This window comes from Polyergus mexicanus, unplaced genomic scaffold, assembly GCF_030449975.1.
Source record: "Polyergus mexicanus isolate NDT 795.1 unplaced genomic scaffold, iyPolMexi1.0 SCAF_18, whole genome shotgun sequence".
Lineage (NCBI taxonomy): Eukaryota > Metazoa > Arthropoda > Insecta > Hymenoptera > Formicidae > Polyergus > Polyergus mexicanus.
Genome location: NW_027223338.1, coordinates 6,160,466 through 6,185,508, shown reverse-complemented (window position 1 = coordinate 6,185,508; position 25,043 = coordinate 6,160,466). Strand labels below are relative to the sequence as shown.

The following is a 25,043-nucleotide window of genomic DNA, read 5'->3' as shown; positions in this document are numbered from 1 at the left end:
TGTGATTGTTATTCCTGTCATAATTCTACATGGAGCCAAGTAAGTTCAAGAACGTTTTATTAGAATGAAGTTTATTCGTTTCTTGCTAATGGGGTAAATTTTTCTTCTGATTCTTTAAAAATAATCAATATATCGATAAAAACTTGGATATATAATTTACTTGAATGTAAATAATATTATATTTACCAAAATAAATTTTTACACGACAAATCGATTGTATAAAAAGTCGACGTGCGTGACTGTACGTATGGAGTTTTCTTTTTGCTTGTGAAACATATTGAAAAATCTAAAATCTTGTTTCATTTATTCCAAAAATTATTTATATAGATTATTTTATTTTTAATATATTTTTTAAATGCACATTTCAACGCTATTTGTAACGTGTAAATCAATATAATCGTAAATTTATCGCAATATTTACTGCAAAATGGAAATTTCGGTCATGTTGACGACATATATTGTAACGAGGAATTTCGTAATGTATATTTTGTTTGGGTTATTATTATTTACGCATTTATAATCATAAATAATATTCATTTATATAGGAATAAAAAACGTTTGTATACCGCACATATTAATATGTTATATTATTTATAATGTATGTAATTCTCAAATAATTTTGTAGAAATTATATACATGTTTTATCAGTATGTGCGTGTGATTAATACTTTTTCGATATTTGATCGACGCTTGCATGATCACAGCGAATTCGATTAAAGGGAATTCGATCGGTGTTAACAGTAAATATTCGGGTAAACTATAAAAGCGCTGTGCCTACTGTGTTTGCTTTAATTAACGCCGGTAATCCACGAATTTGTTAGTTTTAAATCACAGATAATGTATGATAAATCAATTACCGAATTAGGGGATTGTTGCGCGATAGCGGCCGCTATCGCTACAATATGCTGTTCTAATTTACACGCATGTTAATATCCAGGCGTTTCCAGCCGCGTGCGAATAAATTGTTTATTGTTTAACTAAAAAAATTATTAAAAAATTTTTTTTAGATTGATATTATTCATAATATGCTTCTTTTATCACACAACTAATTATATCTCTTAAGATTAAGTATTTTGGTAAACACTTGTATTCCATCCGCTTTTAATATCGAAATTTGAAGATGAGAACATTAATATCAGAAGTTGAAGATAAGAACATTTCTTTCATGTATATGAAAACATGTATATGAACATTAGAAGCGATTGAATTCATAAAATGTTGGAAGATATTTAGTTTTCGTATTTATTTGATATTGCGATAGAATGAATTGCAGTTTCAACAAATATTAAATCTTTAAATTGTTCTCCAATTTAATCTATCTTAAACATCTTTTTCTCTTGAAATGGAAAAAGCTATACGAAATGCTTTTTTTTTAAGATAATCTACGGCACATGTGGTACGGAAATTGTCGGTGCGTATTCAAATCTTCAATGGGATCAGCAACGGATTGCATTAGGTAGTCAAACGAATTTTCTTCCTCGGAATTTTTACTTCGAGTGGCGTTTAACGTCATTAAGACCCGCTCAATAATTTAAAGAGGCATCTCCGGATATAAAACACGCTCGTTGCCGTTGAGGGATCGCATGATATTGCGACGTAACAAAATTTTTCATTAAATAGTTCAAGTTTCCGCTAATCAGTCAAAGAGCATCAATATAGATGCTCAAAACATTACAAACTTATAGAGAGAAAAAAAATATTATTGAATCAAAATTGAATCTAATATTCGTTTCGAGGTACCTGTTTTAATTGACAATGTACACATATATGCACACTGTTAATTAAAATAAATACCTTGAAATAAATGATCAATTCAATTGGTATACATGGTACAATGCACATATATACCATGGAGAATGTTTTATTTAAATCCAATCACTCTCCGCTCGTTAGTGCATTGAGAAATCAATACAACGTATATTAATAGTACGATCTGTGTAAATATATTAGTTAATTATTGTAAATTAAATATTACGTTTGATGCACATTCAATTTGTTCATGAAACGAGTTTTACTGTAACAGCAACGTATCCTTATGCGTCAGAATTAACGGAATTCTATCTAAACAATCATAAGTTGTGGTTGATGAGTAATGTAAATGCAAAATATATTCAGGCTAATATTGTATATGTATATGGCACACAACAGTACAAAGCTAACCGAGATTTCTGCATAATGTGATACACACAATGGAGCGTAAAAGCTAATTAATTAAGTGAACATGCAGGGCGAGTGAATGGCTCCCACAACACGTTTCATCCCAAAACATATTAGCAGAAATGGTTTATGCGGTATTTACCGGTGACACTCAAAGAGCCGTGATTCTACTTAAAACGGAATAGAACAGTTTAACGAGCCACTTTGAATAACCCACTTCGACTGGTACACACGAGGGAGTGTCATTAGCCTGCACGTATTCTACTATTCGGCAAGTTCTGAAATGGCACAGAGTCGAATATTATGAGCCGCCTATAGTACTTAGAAAACCACGTGATGCGCGTATTTCTGAGGTGAACGAGAATAATGGAATATTAGAGTTATATAATCTGCGCGAGGTGTGTATTATAAACTGTAGATATAACAGAAAGAAGCTCTGCTCGCTGAATATTGCATTTTTCCAATATTCTCATACGTGAATTGATTTCTTGCGATATGATGTATTCGTTATGTAAGGAATATTCCTATCTATTTAGCTGTAAATGTTCCGAACAAATATACATTCTTTAAACTTTAAAGAACAGTACAATAATGTACATTTTATAAATATTTTATATAATATTATGGAACTCTCTTCTCTCTCTCTCTCTCTCTCTCTTTTTCTCTTTCTCTTATGTATTTTAAACTCGAGAGAACATTAAATTCTGCTATCGTTAGCCACGATACAGTTTATAGAATAGTCAGCAGTATAGCGTACTATGCGTTTGGTGGATTGATAGTTGTCGGATAACTGTGGACATCCCCTGGCCAGGTGTCGATTAATTCGGATACCTGTCAAATCAAGATATGCAAAGCGTAGCATGCTCAATATGCATGTAACTAGTAGGAAGCGTTGCGAAATTTGACTCCTTTATAGTCAGATTATACTCGCATGATTGAGGATAATCAATGACACACACGAATACGTTTCAATGGTATACAGAAAATCGAATTTTATGGTGTGAACGATTTTTTAACATTATATGAAATTAAATATATTTCAAAATTTACCGTTTTCATACGTTTAATCGTATCTAATTTGTGTGGCAAAAATTGAGATGAAAAAATTAAATTCTTGTGATTTACGTTAATATATCAACTTTTCTTATTTTCTTTCTTTCTGCATAGTAATGCAACACATTATTCTTCTAAAATAATTACAATACTTGATCGATTATCATTCATACGTAATAGCATTTTAATTAATGTGCGTTTGAGCATATGAATTTGATTTGATTTATTCATCTAATTAAGCTTTATTCCGATCCGAGCGGCGAAGTATATCTATAGTGACGCTCTTACTCTGAAAGTTCTCATATCCATTTCTGTTCTTTCTCTACAATTCAGAAATTCTCTCCCTCAAGTGGCTCATTAGCAGCAAGTTGACTTATAAAGAAACAGTTCTGATTATATTAAAGATTATTTTTAAAGCAAACTCGACCTTTTTTTAATAATTCACATGGCAGAACCGACTAGCTGTTCGGAAAAAAAGGAGTTAAGTGTCCTTAAAACGTTGTAAAAAGAGGGCTACATTAAGAAATTAAATATAACTTATTAATATGAAATTATACGGGGGTTGTAAAAACTTTAAGGCGGCTTAATGGGATTAACGTAACGAGTTTCGTAAAATTAAAATTTCTGAAATTTTGGATTTATCGAAAGATTTATGTACTGAAAAAGATTTGACACATGTGTACGCATGTTTGTATTATATTATATCGTTTTATTTAAAAAACGATGCATATATTAATAGATATATTTTAAAAATGATAATAAATGATATAGGAGTTAACTAGTTTCTTTTTATAAATTTTATTACTCCCGTTTGATTCTCTCTCTCTCTCTCTCTCTCTCTCTCTCTCTCTCTCTCTCTTTTTCCTTATCTTCATATTAAAATCTTAATAGTATATACCTAACAAAAAGTACGACTCCATTTATTAGAAAATATTAAGCGCTCGTAGTAAAAAAAGTTCTTTGAATAATTGTCTCACTGAAGTTGAATTTTACGATACTCTTAAAAGTGAAGATCAGATACAAAGTACGACGGATATTTTTATGAAACGTAAGTTGGGTACATGCCGGCCCCATATTTCATATCAGTTGTATGCCAGAGAACAGTTACAAAAGGCGTTGTGCGCAATATTTTTATGCGGCATCCAAGGCAAATTAATTAAAACAAACTTTTTTGCACGCAACAATTTCGGAGTGAGCGCGCGTCATATTTTTATTATGGCTATAATACCCATTGAGATACGCTGGCGAGCTGATATAATTAAAAGTGTCTAAAAATGGCAGATAAAAAAGCTTCCGTTATTCCATCAAAGAATAATATTTAATTTTTCCCTTAAGGGATAACACCACCTTGACGGGCCAAAATTTTGAGGATTTTTCATGCGAGAATAAATAGAGTAAACAATAATTCGCTTTTTGCCTTTTATTATATACATTTTCAAGCGTATGAAAAATTTTTTTTTTTTTTTTTATGATACTATGAGACTTTAAAATGTATATAATGAAAGGCAAAAAGGGAATTTTTGTTTTCTCTATTTATTTTCACACGAAAAATCCTCAAAATTTTGGCCCGTCAAGATGGTGTTAAATACTTGTTCGAAATTGTGTGCAATAATCGCAAAATTAGCGAGAATAATTGTAGCTTCAAGTTATATGCAATTTATATTTTAATCGCAAATTGTTGTCACTTTGTATGCTCGGTTGATAATACAATATGTAGGGTGTACATTTCATTACCTCTAGAGTTACGCTTGTTATCTCTGTTTCTTGATCCCGGTCCTTTATTACGATAATTAATACGATCCTTCAAAATGAATCTCTTGATTAGCAACATACGATCAAAGCTATCGCCATAATAACAAGACTTTCATCAAATTTATCCGCTGCGATATTGCGAGACATCATTGTGATACATTTTATTTTTATTATTAATTTTTATTGATATTAATATAATTTTTACGATAAAAATTTACTCTATATTTTAATATTAAAAATATACATTTATCGAATTAATATTTTGCTCGAAAGGAAGTAGCGAAAGGAAAATTAAATAACGTTAACGTTATGGTATAGTATATATAAGTCGCATTGACATATTAAATTATACTTAAAAAAACACACACACACACACACACACACATGTTGACGTATAGTAAAAGTAATTCAATCTATTATTATAAATTTACACAAATTGCAAATCTTATAAAATAATGACGAATTTAATATCGTAATCGCACGATGATTATTCTGGGCTAAAAGTGTTTACAGATATATTTTGAGATACGTAATTTTATTTCTCTCTTCAGAAAATAATCTTATCAAAAAAGAAAATATAATCGATTATATTTCCAAATTATTTTCAAGATAGCTTATTTATCTTATAAAGAATACTGCTGCTGTGTAATATTTTCCTTGGTTATTACACTATTATATATACTTGAGCCGAGAGAGAAACGTTACCGCGTTGGTTCATTAAAATTTGTTTATATCCTTAGATATGCACGGATGAGGGATGATGCATACATACACATTGCACTTGTTTTCATAGTCTTCCTTTGTTTGTTCATAACGGCGTAAGCGTTTGGAGTGATCTTCCGGCTAGCGCAGTTTATCTTCCTTGCACAGTTTGCTTTCACCATTAGGCTATCAAATTATCGCGCTTCTATAGAGATTATTCAAAATTTTAGGTAAGACATTTTGTTATAAGATATATTTAAAATAAAACAATACTCTATTGCTCCGATTTAATACTCTTAATTAATCGATTAAAGCATACGATGACCATGCTTTTATATTTAAATCTTTTTGTCATAAAGTATCACGATGTATTTATTAGATGACGTAAAGTCCAATGCTAATTTATTGCACAGTGTAATAAAATTAAATAATGAGTAGTAATGAAAATATTTTAGCAATTTTTATGTGATTTTATATTGATTTGTTGCGCAATCCCATGTTGTGGACGATTGCGTTATCATGAACAAACAGTAAAATGTGTAATAATCGTGAGATATTTAGAAAGGTATTTTTGTATTCTTCCTCCCTCGTGGATTTTGCGTTTTAATTTACAACGCAATTTAAGCATTTTCTCGCGCCACGAACAATGTTATTTCAATTAATCAAATTAAAAGTAATACGCGAATGTGGGTGGAGAAACCGAGGAGAGTGCTGGAAATGGCAGTGAAACTCTATTGTGGCCTATTCGGGGATCGCATTCTATATTTCTTTTATCTACTTTTTTTTTTTTATTCACAAATAAAAATGATCGTTCCGTTCCTGTGCGTCGGCAAATGCTGACCGTTCTAAACGAAAATATTTTTCAAGCTGGCTACGAAAACTCGGACAAATATAGATGCGTCGAATTCACATTCGCTTTATCTCGTAAGCCACGCGCGTGTGACTTTATCGCTATGAAACGGCACCGGTCTCGTACAGAAAATAAATTTCTCGATCGTTCTCCCGACAAATGTCTAAACGCTCGTCTCTTTAGCTGAAATTTTATCTCTTCTATATTAAATCGCGTACACATCGTGATATTCGTACGACATGATTTTTTTTTTTTTTTTAACTCTACCGATGCGACAAATGTCACGAATCCGTGAGCGCGCACATCGCGGTTGAATCGATTAAAGCTGACATTGACAGAGAACACTGTAAATACTAATTTGCCACCTGTATATTATGGATACAGAATAGTTTCAACTCGTCCGAAAACTCATTCTTTCTACATCCCTGTAATTATTTCGCTTTCCTTGTTTAACATGGGGAGTTAACGCAATAACTTTTGCGAATAACGTAGAGGAAGCAATTAAGCGAGAAGCAGCGGGCGATGGGATTAAATAAAGCGATTTTGAACGAATCACACATTTCGTGAAACGGACCGCGGAATAATGCGCGTTCGGAAATAGTTCGGGGCAAAAAGATACCGTTTTTTTTTCCCGCGCGATTCGACAAATCGTCGCGTCGTTTTTGGCCCGTATCTGCCGGAGAAAAGCATTAACCGAGCGGTCACGACGAGAGGTAGGATCGAGCAAACCGCCGCACCTCGTTCACCCTCTCGTTCGGAAATAAAACAATGCGCGGTGGAACGAGTGTCGCGGTGCGAGCGACAAGAGGCCGAAGTGCGATGATTGTGCGTGCATCATTTATTGTTGTCGTGACAGAATAATTCTATTTTCCCGCGAGCGTCCCGATTAATCATCGGCGGAGGCTGCGTGATCACTCAGTCCTGTTTCGAATCTATTTCCGTCGTTCGGTTTTTTCCACAACACGTGACAGATCGGTCACAACCGCGTGTTAATTGGCAACTTTGCGCTGAATAGAATCTGATCAAGGCGTTTGATTAATTTTATGGATGGTATTTTTCGCTTTATGTATATTTTCGTTAAATATAGAGGAATCTTATAATATGAATGATTAACAGGCGAAACAACAGGTGAAACATTTGATTATTACAAGCGTAGGTTTTGTGAGAAGAGCAATCGGAGACACGCGCGGCTTAATGTCGAGCAAGTCTAACGTATAGCAGAAACGTATATACGTATTCCGATTACCGTATCCTCGCTCGCTTGGCTGCTATTAACAGAATATTTACCGATGTGTAATTACCGTTCCGAGTGATTCAGGAGGGACGATATGGGGTCCGCCGAACAATTTCATTCTCACTGTCTGCTCTTGATGGTACATGTGTCTACGAACGCTCGACTCACTCGGGTTAGCTTTCCTTGCTGAATTCAATTTCCCTGAGTCCACAACGATGAATCGCAGGTGCATCGGGTCGCTTCGATCCGCAGAGATTGCATGTTGAACGAAAGAAAAGTTGCCGTAGTTTCTGCCTCTTGATCGATGCGACTATCGCAAGACTTCTTCGTTTTATCATTTTTCTGCTCTGTTATTTTTAATATAGATATATTATATTTGTTTATATTCATTTTTACATGTTAAGAGTCGGGAAATATGAAAAAAAGGTATGCGAAAAGAGTGGATGAATCGTCATATATTTGCAAAGTGTATCTCGAATGAATTGTTTTGTCAAATTATTTTTTCTATAAATACTTAATAATATTATTAACGATGCGTCATCGTGCCATCCACGATGTTAATTGAAAAATAATTTTGTACTTCTCTCTAACGTGTCATAAAATCATTTGCGATCCGTGCCAAACATAGAAGGTCAAAGCGTATCGATCTACCAATTGTGTCAACGACCGCGGTAATCGCGACGAAGTCAATAATCCGTGATCCGCTCAGCTTGGGAACAGCTCTATTCCGACGTGTAATTTGGATCGGTGCTTATCTATTGGCGCACACCGTGTTCCTCGAGCTCGTTCTCCTCGCATATCTCCAATCTTCTTCCGCGACACCTCCACGCTATACGCGTACATAGTGATAATATTTGTGCTGGGAATTAGAGCGTCGCGGATTAATCCGATTCATTATGACTCGTTCTGATAGATCTTCACGATCTTTAATACGAATTCAAGCGTGGCTAAACCGAGAGTTATTTTCGTACGAGAATCTCCGCGTTGAAAGAGTGACAGCAATATATTTATATACAATAGATATATAAAGTTTTATACGAGACTTGTCTTACTACCCACGCGATGCATCGTGTAAATAGCTTTGTTTAAATAATGCCTGTCTCCGCGAAAGGGAGAGATCATTACGGAGAGATGTAACGGAGAAATGCGACGCGTCACAGGACGAGTATATTCCCGGCAACGAAAACGCCAGAGCGTAATGATACTCGGAACTTCGCCGCGAGAAGTGGCGCGCTGTCAGGAAACATGAACATCTCGGGATGGATACGGAGACATATTTCGGCGCACACGTGCCGGCATTTCAGTCCGTCGCGTATAGCGTGTCGCGCAAAACGAGAGAGACTGTTTCGCGTCGGTAAATTCTCAGCAACGAACGTGCCGATATAGCGAAATGTCGCAAATGGCTCACTTAGCGGGACACGCGCGGTATTTCCGCGTCATTCGCTGTATTGAGATTTTTCGGGATGTCCCGTTTCGATTTTCGTCGAGTTCTTTCGCCGTGCGGAGTTCCATGTCGCATTTCTCTGTCATATTAGAGATGCATACGTATTCCGTCCCATTTGACAATTAATTTGATAAATTAACATTAATTTAAATTTAATTACATATGAAATTCATTACATTCTTTGATATCGCGCCAGTCGCGCTCATCGAGCGGTAAATTTAACGTTATTAATCTTTTTTGCCGAATTACTGGATCCGAGGTCGCGTTTTCGTCGTGCCAGAAGCACGGATGTTCTATTTCATTCGAGAGCTAATTTAATAAAGTGTTAATTTAAGTTTAATTGTACAAAATTTATTATGTTCTTTGATATCGCGCTAGTCGCAGGTAGTTGCATTACAAAGTAGTAAATTTAACATTACCGATCACGATAATCTTGCGCCTTTTTTACGTTACACGTACAATTTAACAGCATTGAAGCGTGATCGGGTGATATAACGAAATGTTGTTAAATGGTCACTTAGCATTTAACATCACCCTGTTTCAGAGGGACCGAGTTTCAGCGCGCCAATAACAAACGTGACGATCCCAGTGGGACGAGAAGCTATCCTCTCCTGCGTCGTGGCGAACCTTTCTACGTACAAGGTAAGCTGCCAAGCACACGACACCTTTAATCTTGCATCGTGCCATTTCCGTTACGCTTTGCTTAAAAGTAAGAGGTGCAAATGACGTCGAGAGTATCTCTTGTCGTAAAAACGTTGCGCGAATGATATCAATACGAAATATTTATGTACGAATTCAAAGTTGATTCGCGCGTCGCGAATAATCTGCATATCCAATTAAAAGGAAAAACTTTGATAAAAATCAATAGTGCACCGTCAAAAGTTAGGATGAAGTGAAAATGGACGGTGCGCGAAGTTAAAGTTCGTCGAGGCAAAAAAAAAAAAAAAGAAAGAAAGAAATGAAAATCGTTATATAGCGCTGATAAACAAAGTTTAATTTAACTGCCAGTTACAACGGGCGTAGCCCGTGGACTTCATTGCCGCGAATGTATTCCTCGGCATGCTGCGGAGACGTGAATCTGCACGAATGGATTTCACGATGTGGCAAACATCGTTCACCGTGAGCCCGCAAAGTCTGATGAATAAAATTAAAGTTCATTCATCATGCGAAGCATGGATAAAAATTTATCCTCTTCGCGAGAGAGAGAGAGAGAGAGAGAGAGATATGATGTTGTATATTTTCTGATGCACGCGATTATATGGTACGCTCGAAATAATAAATAATTGCATTATAACCCGATGTAGATCGAAAAAAATATTTCAAATGTTTTTATTATTCGAGAGATTATTTGTTCTATTTTTCTATATCATTCTACATTTTATTCTCGATGAATGTCTCAGGAATATACGCATCAAATACGTAACTGCTTGGCACAAATAATAATACAATGTCGAATAAAACTTCTCTCTTAAAAAGGAGGTTCAAATTGGCCAAGGAATTCTTAAACGAGAAGCGTGACGACGATCCTGAGATACACTTGGCGTATCTCGAGATATCACTGTAGTATTTTATACATTCTTCGCGTGTTAGTTTTTCGTTAGTTTCGTCTTTCTTGAGAAAGTATATTGCCAGAATTCCATTCTTACTTAGAATTTTTTTGGGGAACGTCAAATAAGGCGAGTTTCACCATTACGTGAAAAAACATTTGCCGAATTCCTACGATGTTCACACACACACATTCTCAAGGCGCTACGAATTCCCTACGATGGATCACATATTTCGCGATCTAGTGGCGCAGTTTTGGATAAATCTCTGCAGCCTGTGTGACGAACACGATATTAAACGTTGGCAAAACGCTACATGTTATACGCGTAAATTATATATATAAATAATTTACGGAAACGCGCATTGATTTATCCGTAACTTGCATGAAAGTTTTAATATTTTAATCTTTGATAAATTCTGAAAAAGATTACATTCTAAAAAGTACAAGTCGAAACTGATTTAATATAAGATATTCTTTGTAGACGATGAAAGAAAAATGCAGAAAACTTGGAATATTTGAATAATCATATATGGCGTGAAAATGTTTGGATAACGATCTGTGTGACAGACTTAGAACAGAGGTTTAGCTTAAGTACGTCAGGTTAAGCCAGGATATTATGCAATTACGGCTTGCAAAGGACGAAAAGCGCTCATATCGCGCTCTCGCGCTTCCTTCGTGGCTTATCTAACACTATAACGCTCAGAATAGCGTTTTAATCTCAAAATATATTATTCGGAAATTAAAGGGGTCCGCCCAAGCGAAACGTTAAGAGAGCTAAGAGGGAAGATCGTCGGAAGGAAATTCGCTGTAATTGTTTCGTGTTTGTTTGGTAATTTTAACGGAAGCGGTAATATTATATTTTATTCATTCTATTATAAAAATATAAATATATTACGTTATACAAATTATACAATAATGAATCATGTATAATATATATGACACTTTATATCTGATTTTATTCTCGTTTATTAATTAGATCTATTCGTAATATGTCAATCGATTTCGAAAAGTTTTATGTTAAATATTAACGTGGCGGTATCATTTTTTCTGATTATTTTTAAATATAAAAAAAAAAAAGTTTACGCACATCAAAATAATGAAATTAAATCTCCTATATCGGTCGAATATTTAAAGGCGAATTATCTAAAGCATTAACGATGATTAAAACGTTCACGCGTGGATAGAAACGACGGATCTTGAGATAACGTTTAATCGTCAAATACTCGCGAATACTCGCGAATACTCGCGAATACTCGCCTCTAACTTATCTACAGAGTTAACTCCATTCGCAAACCATAATTCGACAACAGAGTGGTGTCTTAAATGGGTAGCCCGGTGAAGATTTGCGGCATCTTAAAGGACATTAAGCGGCGCGCGTTCTCGTTCCTCTACGAATCGCCGATCGTGAGATCGTCGAAACAATTTTGAAGCAAGATAAATCATCGGAATTTGGGCATGATAACGAACGATAAGAAATTATTTCAGTGTCGTACGACGAAGAATAAAATTGGCAAAATTCTAATTTCGATTCTGTCTTCGTAGAGTTATATTGATGCATAAATCTTAGCGTCTATTATATTATTGTCAAAGAGAAGGAATACATAAGAATAATATATTCTAATGTGTCAAGACGACGCGCGTCACATCACTTTAACATAATACCCCTAATGTAATTTTGCGTCACGTATTACGCTGGCCGGCTAAATTTCGCCGCAAACAAGTTCGCTTGTGCTTGCGCGAGACTTGTTCGTATCTCGGAGGCAGTTATGAGTAAGTGGCGAGTGGGTAGGAGGAGGTGAGGTAGGTCGACCCTGCGTGATGTAGGGTCCTCTGCGTGTTGGTACACGTGAATGTTAATCAGAATGGGATTTACATATGAGGCTCGTATTACCTGGTAGTCGGGGCAGATGCACCGGGAGGAGAAGATAACGGCCTCCAGAGAGAATGGCATAAGAGGAGGATGGAGGAGTAGGTTTAGGAGGCGAGAGGGATACGTCGGTGTGCGCGGGCCACAAGAGTCACACATAGCCTATCTGTAATAACGTGCCACGTAAGATCTAATTATATATCATCTCGGGATTATTGCCGCATTTACACTCTGCTGTGCTAACAATGAGGATTCGACAATGTTGGCTCCCGTATTACGTAACTGTTGGTGGGTGTGCGATATATCTCGTCATTTTGAGCGGCCCGACTGTACGCGAGGGGCAACAGATTAACGAAAGCAATGTCGGCGTCGTTTTGCGCGACGAGAGATATAATAAACGTATAATCACGTCGATCGCGTAAAACGCTTCTTACGATCACATTATTATCTTATACGCGTGTTATATGAGCGACATTTTGCGAGAACGACTAAAACCCGATGTCATTGCGATGAAAAATTGTCTTCTGATTACGCTTTAATCGAACTTCTGAATTATTGATTGGAGTTTCATGCAAATTCGAAGACCCATAATGGTAGCCATCAAGCGGTTAATCACATTTTGCACGGGATCGATACTTGCCGACTATTATTCGCCGCTCTTGCTATATTATCGTGGCTATGACTAATTTTGTTAGAACGGTATGAGAAGCAAGATGTGAAAAAAAGAAACATGCGATTATATTGGTCAAGGTAATGTTTGTAATACGCCCGATCAGAAATAAGGACATTATCCCTGTCATCCGATATCATTTGTCTCGTTAGCTATCAGGTATTATTGTCTGCTTGTATCATCCAAAAAATTGCATGGCCGACGCTCGTCGCGATATTGATCCAGTTTTTTTAGAATCTGAAGAGAGACTTTAAAGTACTGTTTCTGACATCCGCAATATATCGTACGATATAGCTCATGACCTTTCTATCGCATCTCTCGTTGCAATAGACATAAATCCTCTCGAATCTTCTTATATCATTAACGGATTCCCTCAAAAAAAAAAAGGTTGACTTTTTGTCGTTACATAAGCGATTCATTTCAAGAGATAATATGGCGAAACGCAATCTTTACAACCTCGTTAGGGAAATCACGTTTCTTCCCGGCACTTGTTGAAAAACGGGAGCGATAAGTCGTAAGAGCGATCGAAATAAACGAAACTGCTTAACTTCGTGTTTCGAAAAGTATTTCGGGCAACCGTGAAAGCGAAACATTTTCCATTTGATTGAATGCGTCGTGTACGATCCCACGGGGCCACTCGCCTTTGGATTACATTCGTATCCGTCTCGTAATCTCGTGGAGAACACCATACGTATTGTCGTACGATCGTGACGAAAGTGCGGAGAAGGCATACGTTCGGTTAAATCCGCGAACCATTTTCATGGCCCTCTTAAAATCGGACGAGCTTACTCGGTGGTTACTTACCGTCGTCGCTAGGACCAGGTGAGTTTACGTGCGGAACACTCGGTCGTATCAGCTTGTTATCGGAATCTTGGAAGCGAATTTCGATCCGCGAACGCATGCGCGCATACACGCACACACGTACACACACTGAGAAACGAGTCTGTTAAAGTATTCATCACGTATAATGGACGAGCGCCACTAATTTAACCACTTGCCGAAAGACGCGTATGTACAAGTGTGTGTGTATATTCGGATGGACGTGTGCGCGTTATGTGAAATATTGGCTCCTCTTGGCCGATTCGCGTGCCCAAACTTTATTACGATCAAAATTAACGGAGAGAGAGAGAGCTGTTGCTTCGCTCTTTTGGGCTTTTTTTTCATCACAAATCTCTGTCTAACGTACTGCGCGTAATTCATTGGTTCTGATAAATGATAAGGTTGGTACATAGAGTATACAACCATATGTTTTAGCGCAAGCGATTGCTGTGGATCCGTTTTTAATCGTCTCTTATTTTTAAAGAATAAAAGAATTCTCGGTAGCGCTTTAATTCCTTCAACGAATACACACTCTGATGCAAAAATATCGCGCTTTCTAGTCTAATTAATTTCGCGAGATACATAAATTCAGACCAGATCGGATGCGCAACATTTTTATTTCGATATAAACTTACGAATAAAAAGTAGGTTGATGAAAACATTACTCTCCATCTATCATTTTTTTTTTTTTTTATGATGCATACATGTCCGATATGTGACAGTGCTCTGGCATGAATGAATCAATACGGGCATTCGTCTTCATTCATTTCGCTTTGGGTTAATATTAAAGTTTGCTGCTTAAATTTGGACGTGTATATGGGTAATTGTCAATATTAATAGGATTTCACAGTTATTGATATCGTTGTGTTAATCAATTTTAATAAAATCATATATTCAATCAAACGGTTATGAAATAAATGTTAAAAGATATTATTACATCGAAAAAGAGATACAGATTTAGAGACTACAGTATATATATATATATACATACTTTTACTATGTCACATGTTTTTTCGTTTAATCGAGACATAATTAGCCGAATCGATACTCGCACTTTGCGTGTGTATGTGTTTTGGAAAAAAAAAAAAAAAATTATTTGCATTCGTTATTTCAATAGTATCATGTCGATACAGCCATTATATTATCGAGTTCGTTATAAAACAAGTTGATAAAATAACCATCGAAACCATTGCACTTGCAACGATACCTTTAATTGTCGACGATTCAATTGTTTTTTTATATAATATAAACGTGTAGAATGGAATACATTATAAAAATAATTCAACAAAAATGCATGCCGATGCTCGTGACACGCACACGTGATGAATTTACGTTTATGTTCCTCCATTATCTCGAGAATAAATATGCGCGAAAATAATTTGCATTGAATGCGAAAAGCCGAAATACGTATTATTGACGATGTTATTTTTCCGCGAGTCCTGTAATCACGTGCGCTGCATCTGTTGTTGTTTATCGGTAAAAGATTTCTCTATAGATACAAGCCCTCGACACAAAGGCTGGAGAAAGTAACGAGCGACCTAGAGTAGCGCGTTAATGCGGCGACTCTTTCCTTTTACATCTGACCTTAATCGTTAAGGTTAATTGTTTCTGGCACAAAGCCGAAGATAAAAATCGAGCGTTTCTTGGATAACTTTAGCTAACTCTGGCTTTATTGTTATCGTACCCGATCTCGTGGACGAATGTTGGCAGAGTCGAGCTACTTGAGTTTTATTGCGCCAAGATTGTACAATACCACACGCGAAAGACCGCGTTACATTCCGAGAAGACATATTACACACCGTGAATATTTGCAAATCGCATATAATAATGAGATTTTATCGCTCGCAGTGTGTCTCGCCTATAATTACGAAGGAATTAGAGCGTCTTGTGTGCATAGTGATTTACTGGCGATCGATTTTATCTTAATCAATGGCTTGCGAGACAAGATATACGATCGAAACCGAACATTGTGCAAATAATTATAGCTAATATACGGACGATCAACGGTGTGTCTAATATTTGCGATAGATTTACCTCACAGGCTACTAGTTACACGTTGAACGTCAGGTACGATTGTCAATTGCTCTCACGTCACGGATATTTGCTCGTGAATAATTAATGAGATTCATTTTCGAGCGGGGCGCGTGCACGGATTTAGACATTTCAAGATAACGTGGCTTGACAAATTACTATGTGCTTCGTTTGGCCAATTTTTCTTCTCGTCTATTAGAGCGTTTGAAGTCTATTAATTTTCTTTTTATATCATGTAACAATCTTGAAGCGTTATGCGGACATATGTAGCACGCGAGATGAAAAAGTATGCGTCTTTCAACAAAGAGTACCGAAACAAGAGACAATTTCTAGAGAATAATCGTCAATAAGCGAAAAAACACTTTTCGGTACATTTGAAACTGCTTATTAACTGGTTTATTCAAAAAACTATGGAGCGAACTACAATCACTTTGATCTCATTTGAAAGATAAGGTTCCTTTCTAGAAAGGAGGATTGTTATTATTTTTTTAATTAGAGATTTAAGTTCTTGCATAGATTTAAATATTTGTTCGTAGATCACTGCATGGAACTATTTATTTTCAATGGCGTAGTAAAAATATTTTATTTTTAATCGACGTTAACTGCTTACCAACTTAAGTAATTATCTGACATCGTGCTGTACGTAGTTATACCCGAGATAAACGTTAAAGCGTGTTGCTTAAGAGCAAGAATTTCTAACACTTACCATGATACTCAAGAAGATGTTACGCGCGTACGAAGCATTTCGGCCGACCATTTTGTTAGTTCCTTTCATGGTTGCCTCGAATTAAACTGAAAGCACGGCGTCAGTATGATGCTTACGAGTGGACCAAGTGCAATTTAAGCTTGGAAGGAACTTAAACTTTAAGGAACGAGCAACGCAACTGGTAAGAGTCTTACGTTCTTTGCGCGAGCGCTAAGCATACAGTGCAGAAAGATAAGTAGTCTTATAGTAATTGCTATGTATATTACGAATCGATCTCTAGTATATGCTAATGATACACATATATATTTTGAAATTATATTTTCAAGTATTTCGCCGAAAAGAAATATGTTAAAATTTAAACAGATGCGATTATGCAAATATAAAAAGTTGACTTTGTACTCCTTTTACTAAAATACATGAATAGTCATTATAAAATTATTAAAAATGATATTATAATTATATTATTGAGACATAGAATTTTTTATATTTTATGAATATATTTTTCGAAATCTTTTAAATTTAAGTACAATATTAAAATCGTAATCGGCAAAAACGTAATCGGTTTCAATTTGATCCTATCTGTGCATTCCATATAATGAAGTCGACCATATAGGATCATGATGAAAATCGTTTTCTTTGCCTATGGGAACATTTAAGCATCCGAGAGGGATGCTATATATTAAGAAGGAAAATGAAAGGAACTAGATTGAATCATCCTTTCCGTAGATTGATCCGATGTCGTAATGCAATATTAGCTAGACGACAGATATCATTAAAGTGACTGTTAAAGCCGCAAGTAAATCTTGTGTAAGAGATTTATATAATCGACGAAAAAAAAAAAAACTTGTTTTATCTCAATAATAAAATAAAAGATGTAAAAACGGAGTAGCGTATAACGGAGGTATGTATATAAAAGTCGACGAAAGAATGTCAAAGTTGTCGTGGCAAAATACCCGTTTCACACGCCACTAAATTATTGTATCCTTTCCGGAGGATCTCTTTAAACCTCTTTGCGATAACTCATTGAATCCATTATCACGTCGGTAGACACGAACGATACTACATCGCTATTTGCGGCGCACATACGTTTTCTTATATTACGCGGTATATATTTCTTGGCGATGGTACACGCGCAATATTTGCACAGGGGAGGGAAGAGGAATGTGCGAACGAGTATAGTCGGTTATTATTTAACAGGCTGGCGCAATGTATCGCGCATTTTGACACTATGCCGACCCGTTTTTGTGAAATACTACGGTAAGATCCGCACGGTGCCATTTTTCGTGTTACCAAGAGGGTGTTTTTTTTTTTTTTTTTTTTTTTTGGAGGTTTGGCGACGATATTCGGCGCCGCTTCGAGCGACGCAGATGGTACATGTGTGTAAGTAAAAAAAAAATTCGCGCTTTTCCTAATATAACTAATGTATTATATTGTGCAAACTGTATACGAAATATGTCAACGAGCTCGCGAATTATTTAAAATCAGAAACACAAATAAACGCCGGTATATTACGAGTCACGTTAGCTACCGGGTTTCTATTAATTTTGACCGTTTTTAAAAATAATTACCGTTCTAAATTTCTTCTTGCTTGAAATATACTCAGGAAATATTCGGGGCACCTCGCCGGCGGGAGAATTTAATTATCTGATAGTCAACCGATCTATCTCTCTGTCTCTCGAGGAAATATATGTGCTCCCACCACTACCTATCCAGCTGAATTCGGACCGGAAGTAAGTGCATCGCCATCCGTACTCTTCCCTGTGTGGAAATGGGAAAAATTTTTATTTCGCATTCTCGTTTCATAGATCGATTATCTATCCGTAATTAATCTCCGTAAAATATTGCATTATCGAACTCTCGAAGATGTTTTATTTCGTATGACTTTATTATCGTGCATATAAATGCAAAGAACTGTTATCTACTTAATATCCGTTTGAAGACAAAAGTTTAAACAAAATATACATGTACATCTGAGTTGCTTTAAAATACTTCTAAAAATAATCAAATTCTTTTTAAGCGAAATGCGGTGTTAAAATAATGCTAAAAGGAATTTGTTCTTTTTATTCGTGAAATTCGGAAAATCGACGTTATATCATCTTCAAACGCAAAAATACCTTTGCCGTTTCCATTTCATTCTTTATAGAGATATTCGTTTGGTAACTGATCGTTCCCCTGAAAATATTGCATCCTGATCAACGGGGTCGGATAGCTGGCTATGCCTCATACATAGATCGTTTATTGTACCGTATGTTGGAATTGGGAAGAGGATCGCCAAAGCAACTCTACCAATAGATAGTGAAATATATCTTATAATGCAAAATTTTAATCACGATTATATTGCATGCTTACTTATAAGCATTTACTATATGAAATTTCTCAAAATTCTTTGGAATTCAAAAAGCATTTTGCATACAATATTCAGAAATTTCATATTTTACTTCTAGCCTTTTTTTCCATTGATTTTCATTTTGCTGCTCCACTTTATATTTAAAGACTTTCGTATTTTTTATGAAACAATTATATTGGAAAAGTTTCGATACAACAAGCGTATTTCCTTCGATTTAATCTAACCTTTGTTGAATGAAATGTTAAACGCGGCAACGAAACTAATTTCCACCGTTGTAAACATCAAAGGCGAGAATGTGAAGTAGCGTCTTGCAGATATTTGTTTCGACGACAACGGTTCTGAAAAGGCAAATAATTACGGTACGGTCGATTTTACATTTTACGCGTGTTTTATATTGGACAAACATCTTAAAATCCACCATTAGCTTGACATGGGATTTCTATTTAATCTATAGGGAAATCAATATTTGCTTTTTCAAACGCGTACATATAATGTACGTACGTAGTGGCAAGTCAGACAATGAAATTTCATTGCCCAGACTAACGTCTCGCTAGGTCGTTCACCGTTACTGACGTGCTCCATTGAATCCGTTCATGGTTTTATACGCGAATAAACAGTTAATGATCCAGCAACTAGCGTGTTATATCGCTGATCGTTAACATACATCCATCTATCCACAGTGCGTATATGACGTGGTGTCTTCGAATTAATGAAACGATGCTGGTTGTGTAAATTTTCCAGTTGGATGCGTCGTCCAGTGATATTTATATCATAATAGATATACAAGGGCATATATTTTACATAGATTATCAAAGTAACAAAAGATATTATATAAAAGCGTATAAAAAAGGAGACAGGTAAAAAATTTCTACACAACATTTATTAATCTTTTGTCGCAATGTACGCTTCGCTTGAAATTAACAAGAGGGAGGCAAGATATACGAGTACATGAAGCAACCTAAGTCCGTGAGTATTCACATATCGGTACATATACGAGCGCATGTAGATCGAAAAATGGCGGGGATTGCCAAATCGATATACGATAAACGGGTTTAACGGGGCAGGAATAATTAGGATGTTGGCATCGAGCCCGAGAGTCGAGCTCGCAGAACAGATTTGAACTGAGGAAGGGTCAGTGCTTGCTATCTCTACCTATTACACGCGTTGCCACCCATTGCTCCGATATGTACATCGTACATCTGTACTAAATATTGAGCAATGTGTGTAAAAGCGCTCGCCAGCCATGCTGGAAAGGTCTTCATACATCCTGTATCTCTCTTTACGCGAGCGAATAAAGTTACGCGATAAAAGGGTTTGTTCCGTTAGTTGCCAAATACTAATAAAAGGTTGAGTAGAACATTAAATATTTCAGTATACACTGTATACGCGTTATCTTATTGAAAATTTTAGAAATACATAACTATTACATGAACGCGTTAGTTTTTTTTGTACTTTTTTCTTTCTTTTTTTTTTTTTAATTGAACAGCGGTGAAAAAAAATTGCCAATATTTTGAGTTATATTTAGTACTCTATTGTTCTCTCTGTTTTTCTGTAGAAAAGATATTACTGCGTATTGCATTGTACTATTACAAGATTAGTAGTCTACCAATTCTGTTTTTACATCGATCAACGAGATATTTTCCGTGTATAGATCGATCCAGAGAAAAAAAGGTTTCATATATCCATTTAAGCAATTAGAAATATTATTCTTGACGTTTTTATATTACGGCCGAATGTGCAATGCTATCGACGGATAGCAATGTGCAGTTAGCAATGTGTCAAACGTATAAAGTACGAGTAAAGCACCGTCAGCAAGGCGTCAGCATCAATCGTTTGTGACAGGTGGACAATGGCAAAACTGTGGTAGCATTATAAAATATCAAGATTTACGATTATATCCTGATTGCGCGCATCTCGTTCATAGAAAATTCAATGATAAAAGAGGGTTATAAACACTTCAATAATAACAAGTGATACGAATTTCATCGACATGTTACGAATGCATGAAACATCACCAGCTGTCACGTCGATGTTGTTAATTAACGCGAGTTAAACACTGATTCATACAAGAGTGAATTATATTGTTGAGATATTGAAGGAATAAATTTTTTAATTTTTGAGATCGTATTACAATATTTAACAGTATTGCTTTCCAATTAAATGGCATTCTACTTTTCGAGTAATCGTGAATATTTCTCCCGGATATTGTCTTCACATAACGCTGATTGTGTGTTTGTGTGTGTGTGTTTTTTTTAATACACACGACCGACGTCTAATAAATGGCGCGATGTCCGTTTGGAGATATCGTTCATATTTTCACATTTCGTTTTACGGAATCTTCTGTTATTAACGATTTATATTTTATCGTGCAAAATTTTATTTTTAAAAATGTATTGCGTGCGTCGAGATAATATCAGATTTGAGATAATATTAATATCGATACTTTAATTTAATTTGATTGAGATTAAAATGTAATTAAATATCCTATATGATAAAAATATATCTCGTAAAATAATTAACCATGTTTGTTTACCAATTTAAATTTGGAGAATATAAATCAATTTATATATAAGCTTTTGAATAAGAATTGAAAAAAGATTAGAGGAGATTGATATATAAGTACAGTCTTGGAAGTAAACAACTGTGATACTGTGGGGATAGAATAAATTAAGCAGTTCAAGAAACTTTAGGATGTATACACCACGGTTAGATAATTTTGAAACCAAGTACATTTTGAAACTTCCTCTGTTATCGTGCCTAGCGACGCATAATCGACACAGCATTTACATAAATGCATCGAGCAAGTGCAGTCAACTGCAATAAATTGAACTCTCTTCCAAAATTGAGTTTTCCTAAGTCGTTTTATCCCGTTGATTACCTATTAGCTATTTACAGCGTATATGTAATGATATATGTATAATGATTAGATTTACCGTTGCTAAGATTGATCGATCTTCGCACTTTACATCATTTTATTTATCTTGCCGAACAACTTTCGTTCTTACTTAACGAATCGCGCCAGGCAAATTACGAGTCGCCATAGATTGCATTTAGCGAACCATTTTGCGTCGAGAGGATAAAAGGAAAAAAGTAATACGAAGAACATTTTCATTTTTTGCGAGCTCAAAATGAATCCGCGCGGACTTAATTCCGAAGACTGTTGGAATTACTTACCATAAATTATTATTGGAATACGATCCGCAAAATCTACATACTCTTTTACATTAAATAACATTCCCTTGCGTTTCGATTCTGCCCTCACATAATCGATATGATAATTTTAATAGAGAGAGCAAAATTCAAATTTTTTGTTTATATAATTTTTGTGATATTATACGTGCAGAAATAACAATATTCTAATATATCAGTGTCATCATCGGATTATTGTACCGCGAAAAAATATGGAAAGTGGATTGCATTAACGTATAAAAATGTCACCAACACCTTGGACTAAACTTTTCGGTTCTGCACCAAAATATCGACCGTAATATTTCGCGGAACGACTACGCAGGCATCAAGATGTCTATCGGTTCGAAGTGAAATGTTACGTTATTATTTTTCTGGTGCCGCGCCAGCCGAACTCGGTGAATTCCGTGGAAGTAATGAAAATTTTTCCCCAGAAAAATTCGATTTCAACTGCATGTACGGTGGCGTGGTTATTATTCAACATTCTTTTGTTGTCAACTTTTGTGTTACATTCAATAGCAACGTGATACTAATAGAATAAGATTTACGTAAAAACTCATATTCGGTGCGTATCTGATAAAAACAGCGAGAATATGTGTGCAATCGACAAAAGCAATTAAATTCGAGACGAGGACTATCTTTTTTGCATTTATAGTTTTAATATTTATGTAATGTGTCATATATATATATATATATATATATTGTATATGAGATGCGTTTTAATTGTCTGGCTTGTCAAACTTATGCGGAGTGCGTTTTAGAAAGCAATCAAATTTTACGACTGTATCCTTCCGCTATTTACCCTTGCAATTTATTTTATGAGAGTGATCCGCCGGATGTAAGTTTTATGCCGCAGCTCTGAATCACTTACTGTATCGAAAATAAAAATTTATTGATGCGGAAAGATATTTAAAGTACCAGATGTCATGAGCAGACATGATGGAGTCTCAAAGAAAGATCGTTGGAATAGCATATTATATTAAAATTTGCTTCTTTTGTTTCACATTATCATTGTACAATGATGATGCTCTTTGCATTGTCATAAGCGAAATGTGCGACACAGTTGTTTTGTTAAGTATATCGAGTCTGAATGCGCGTAAAAAGTCCTTGCGCTTTTAAAAGTCGGTATTTAATTCGTTTCCTCGCACTTCACTTCTTCCATTTTAATGCTGCCGGAGTTTTCAAAATTTAGTTACACGCGAAGTTACAATGCCGTTATTTTGCGCCGTCGAACAAAGGGGGAGAAATGAATGCGAAAAGATTTTCAGGCGACAAGAAACGCCCGCATTCTCCCTTATTAATCGTTAACACGATGGAGCGCGAAATTCTTTTTTTCCACGTCAATACTTTCTCGCTTTAGTTCGCTTTCGCGAGCGCCGAGCGCGCGGAGGATATCTTCGGCTTTCATCTCGGTAGAATTTTTTTTCTTCTTCCATCAGTCGCTACCGTACAACGATGCGCTTTTACGTCGTGGCAATTCATCCTTACCCTCCCACTAACGCGACCGAGCAAGACCGAGCGTCTCTCATGCTACAGACAAGTATCATTTCCGCAAAAAGTAACTCGAAAATGAAAAATCGTGTGTCGGTGGAACGACGTGTTATTTTTCCGAGAGTGGTCTATACGAAATGTGTTAGAAATATAATGTTACGACGCTAATTATACAGTGCCATTTATATGACGCACACACACATAATAGAAAGTCATAACTTGAGACTAAAGATATGCAAAGAATAAGCAGCTTAACGTAATAAAATAATCTCAAAATAATATAATCTCAAGCCGCATGCTTCTTATTATCTATCAGGACAAGAAATTATAAGAGAGGATATATAAGAAAAGAAGTATAAATGGTGTATTCTCTTTTGAAATCAAATAGAAATTCTTTCTAAGAATTTCAAATAATCGCGAGCTAGCAAGAGCCCCCCAGAACGCGGATTTTATACCAGGATTTAAAATCTTGGTACAGCACCGAGTAAATTTCGTGCCCTTTGCGCATATTCAGTTTCATAGAAAACTTATTTTTCTATGAAACTGACGCACTACCATCCGCGTTCTGGCTCTTGCTAACCCGCGATTATTTCAAATTCGTAATGTCATAATTTCTTAAATTTGTTCTTTCTAACAAGATTAACATTTAAGACGGATTATCAAAAAGAGTAATGCGATTGACTGATGTATTCTTCTTTTAAGCAAGTTAGAATTTATTAAATGAAAAAAAAAAAAAAAAAAAAAAAAAATATTGTACGCACAATAGAACCTCGAAATAATTACATAAAACATAAATAGTAGTAAACCATAAATGCAATATAAAAGCGATATTGTTTTAATTAAATGAAATATATATTTAAAGCAAAAAGAAAACAGTGATCATTTATCAAATCAAAGATAAATTGGGAACGAGGAAGCTATAAAAAAATCTTATAAATGTTTGGAGCAAAGCGCGAGCCAATAACAAAAAAAAAAAATCTGTCGCTCACAAATCACGATGAGTGCCAGCTTTAAACAAATGTCTTTTAATTAGAGGAGAACGAGAATTTAACGAAACGTCACGTAGTAGCCCATACCTGGCGGTGCTTTAACTTTCAAATGTGTATCACTAGCTCGACGCTAGTCTACATTAGTAGTATTTTTTTCACGTACACACCACTTGCATATACGACCATCATCGCATACGAG

The 25,043-nt window shown here is 35.5% G+C and overlaps 1 protein-coding gene across 1 annotated transcript in view; it reads left to right on the top strand.

Annotated features, from left to right (window-relative positions):
- The window catches only part of LOC138941178 (lachesin), a 121,773-nt gene that overhangs the window by 71,919 nt on the left and 24,811 nt on the right, over positions 1-25,043 (top strand). Inside the window, 1 exon segment of the mRNA XM_070310596.1 lies at positions 9,737-9,834. Coding sequence (XP_070166697.1) covers positions 9,737-9,834 — 98 coding nt within the window.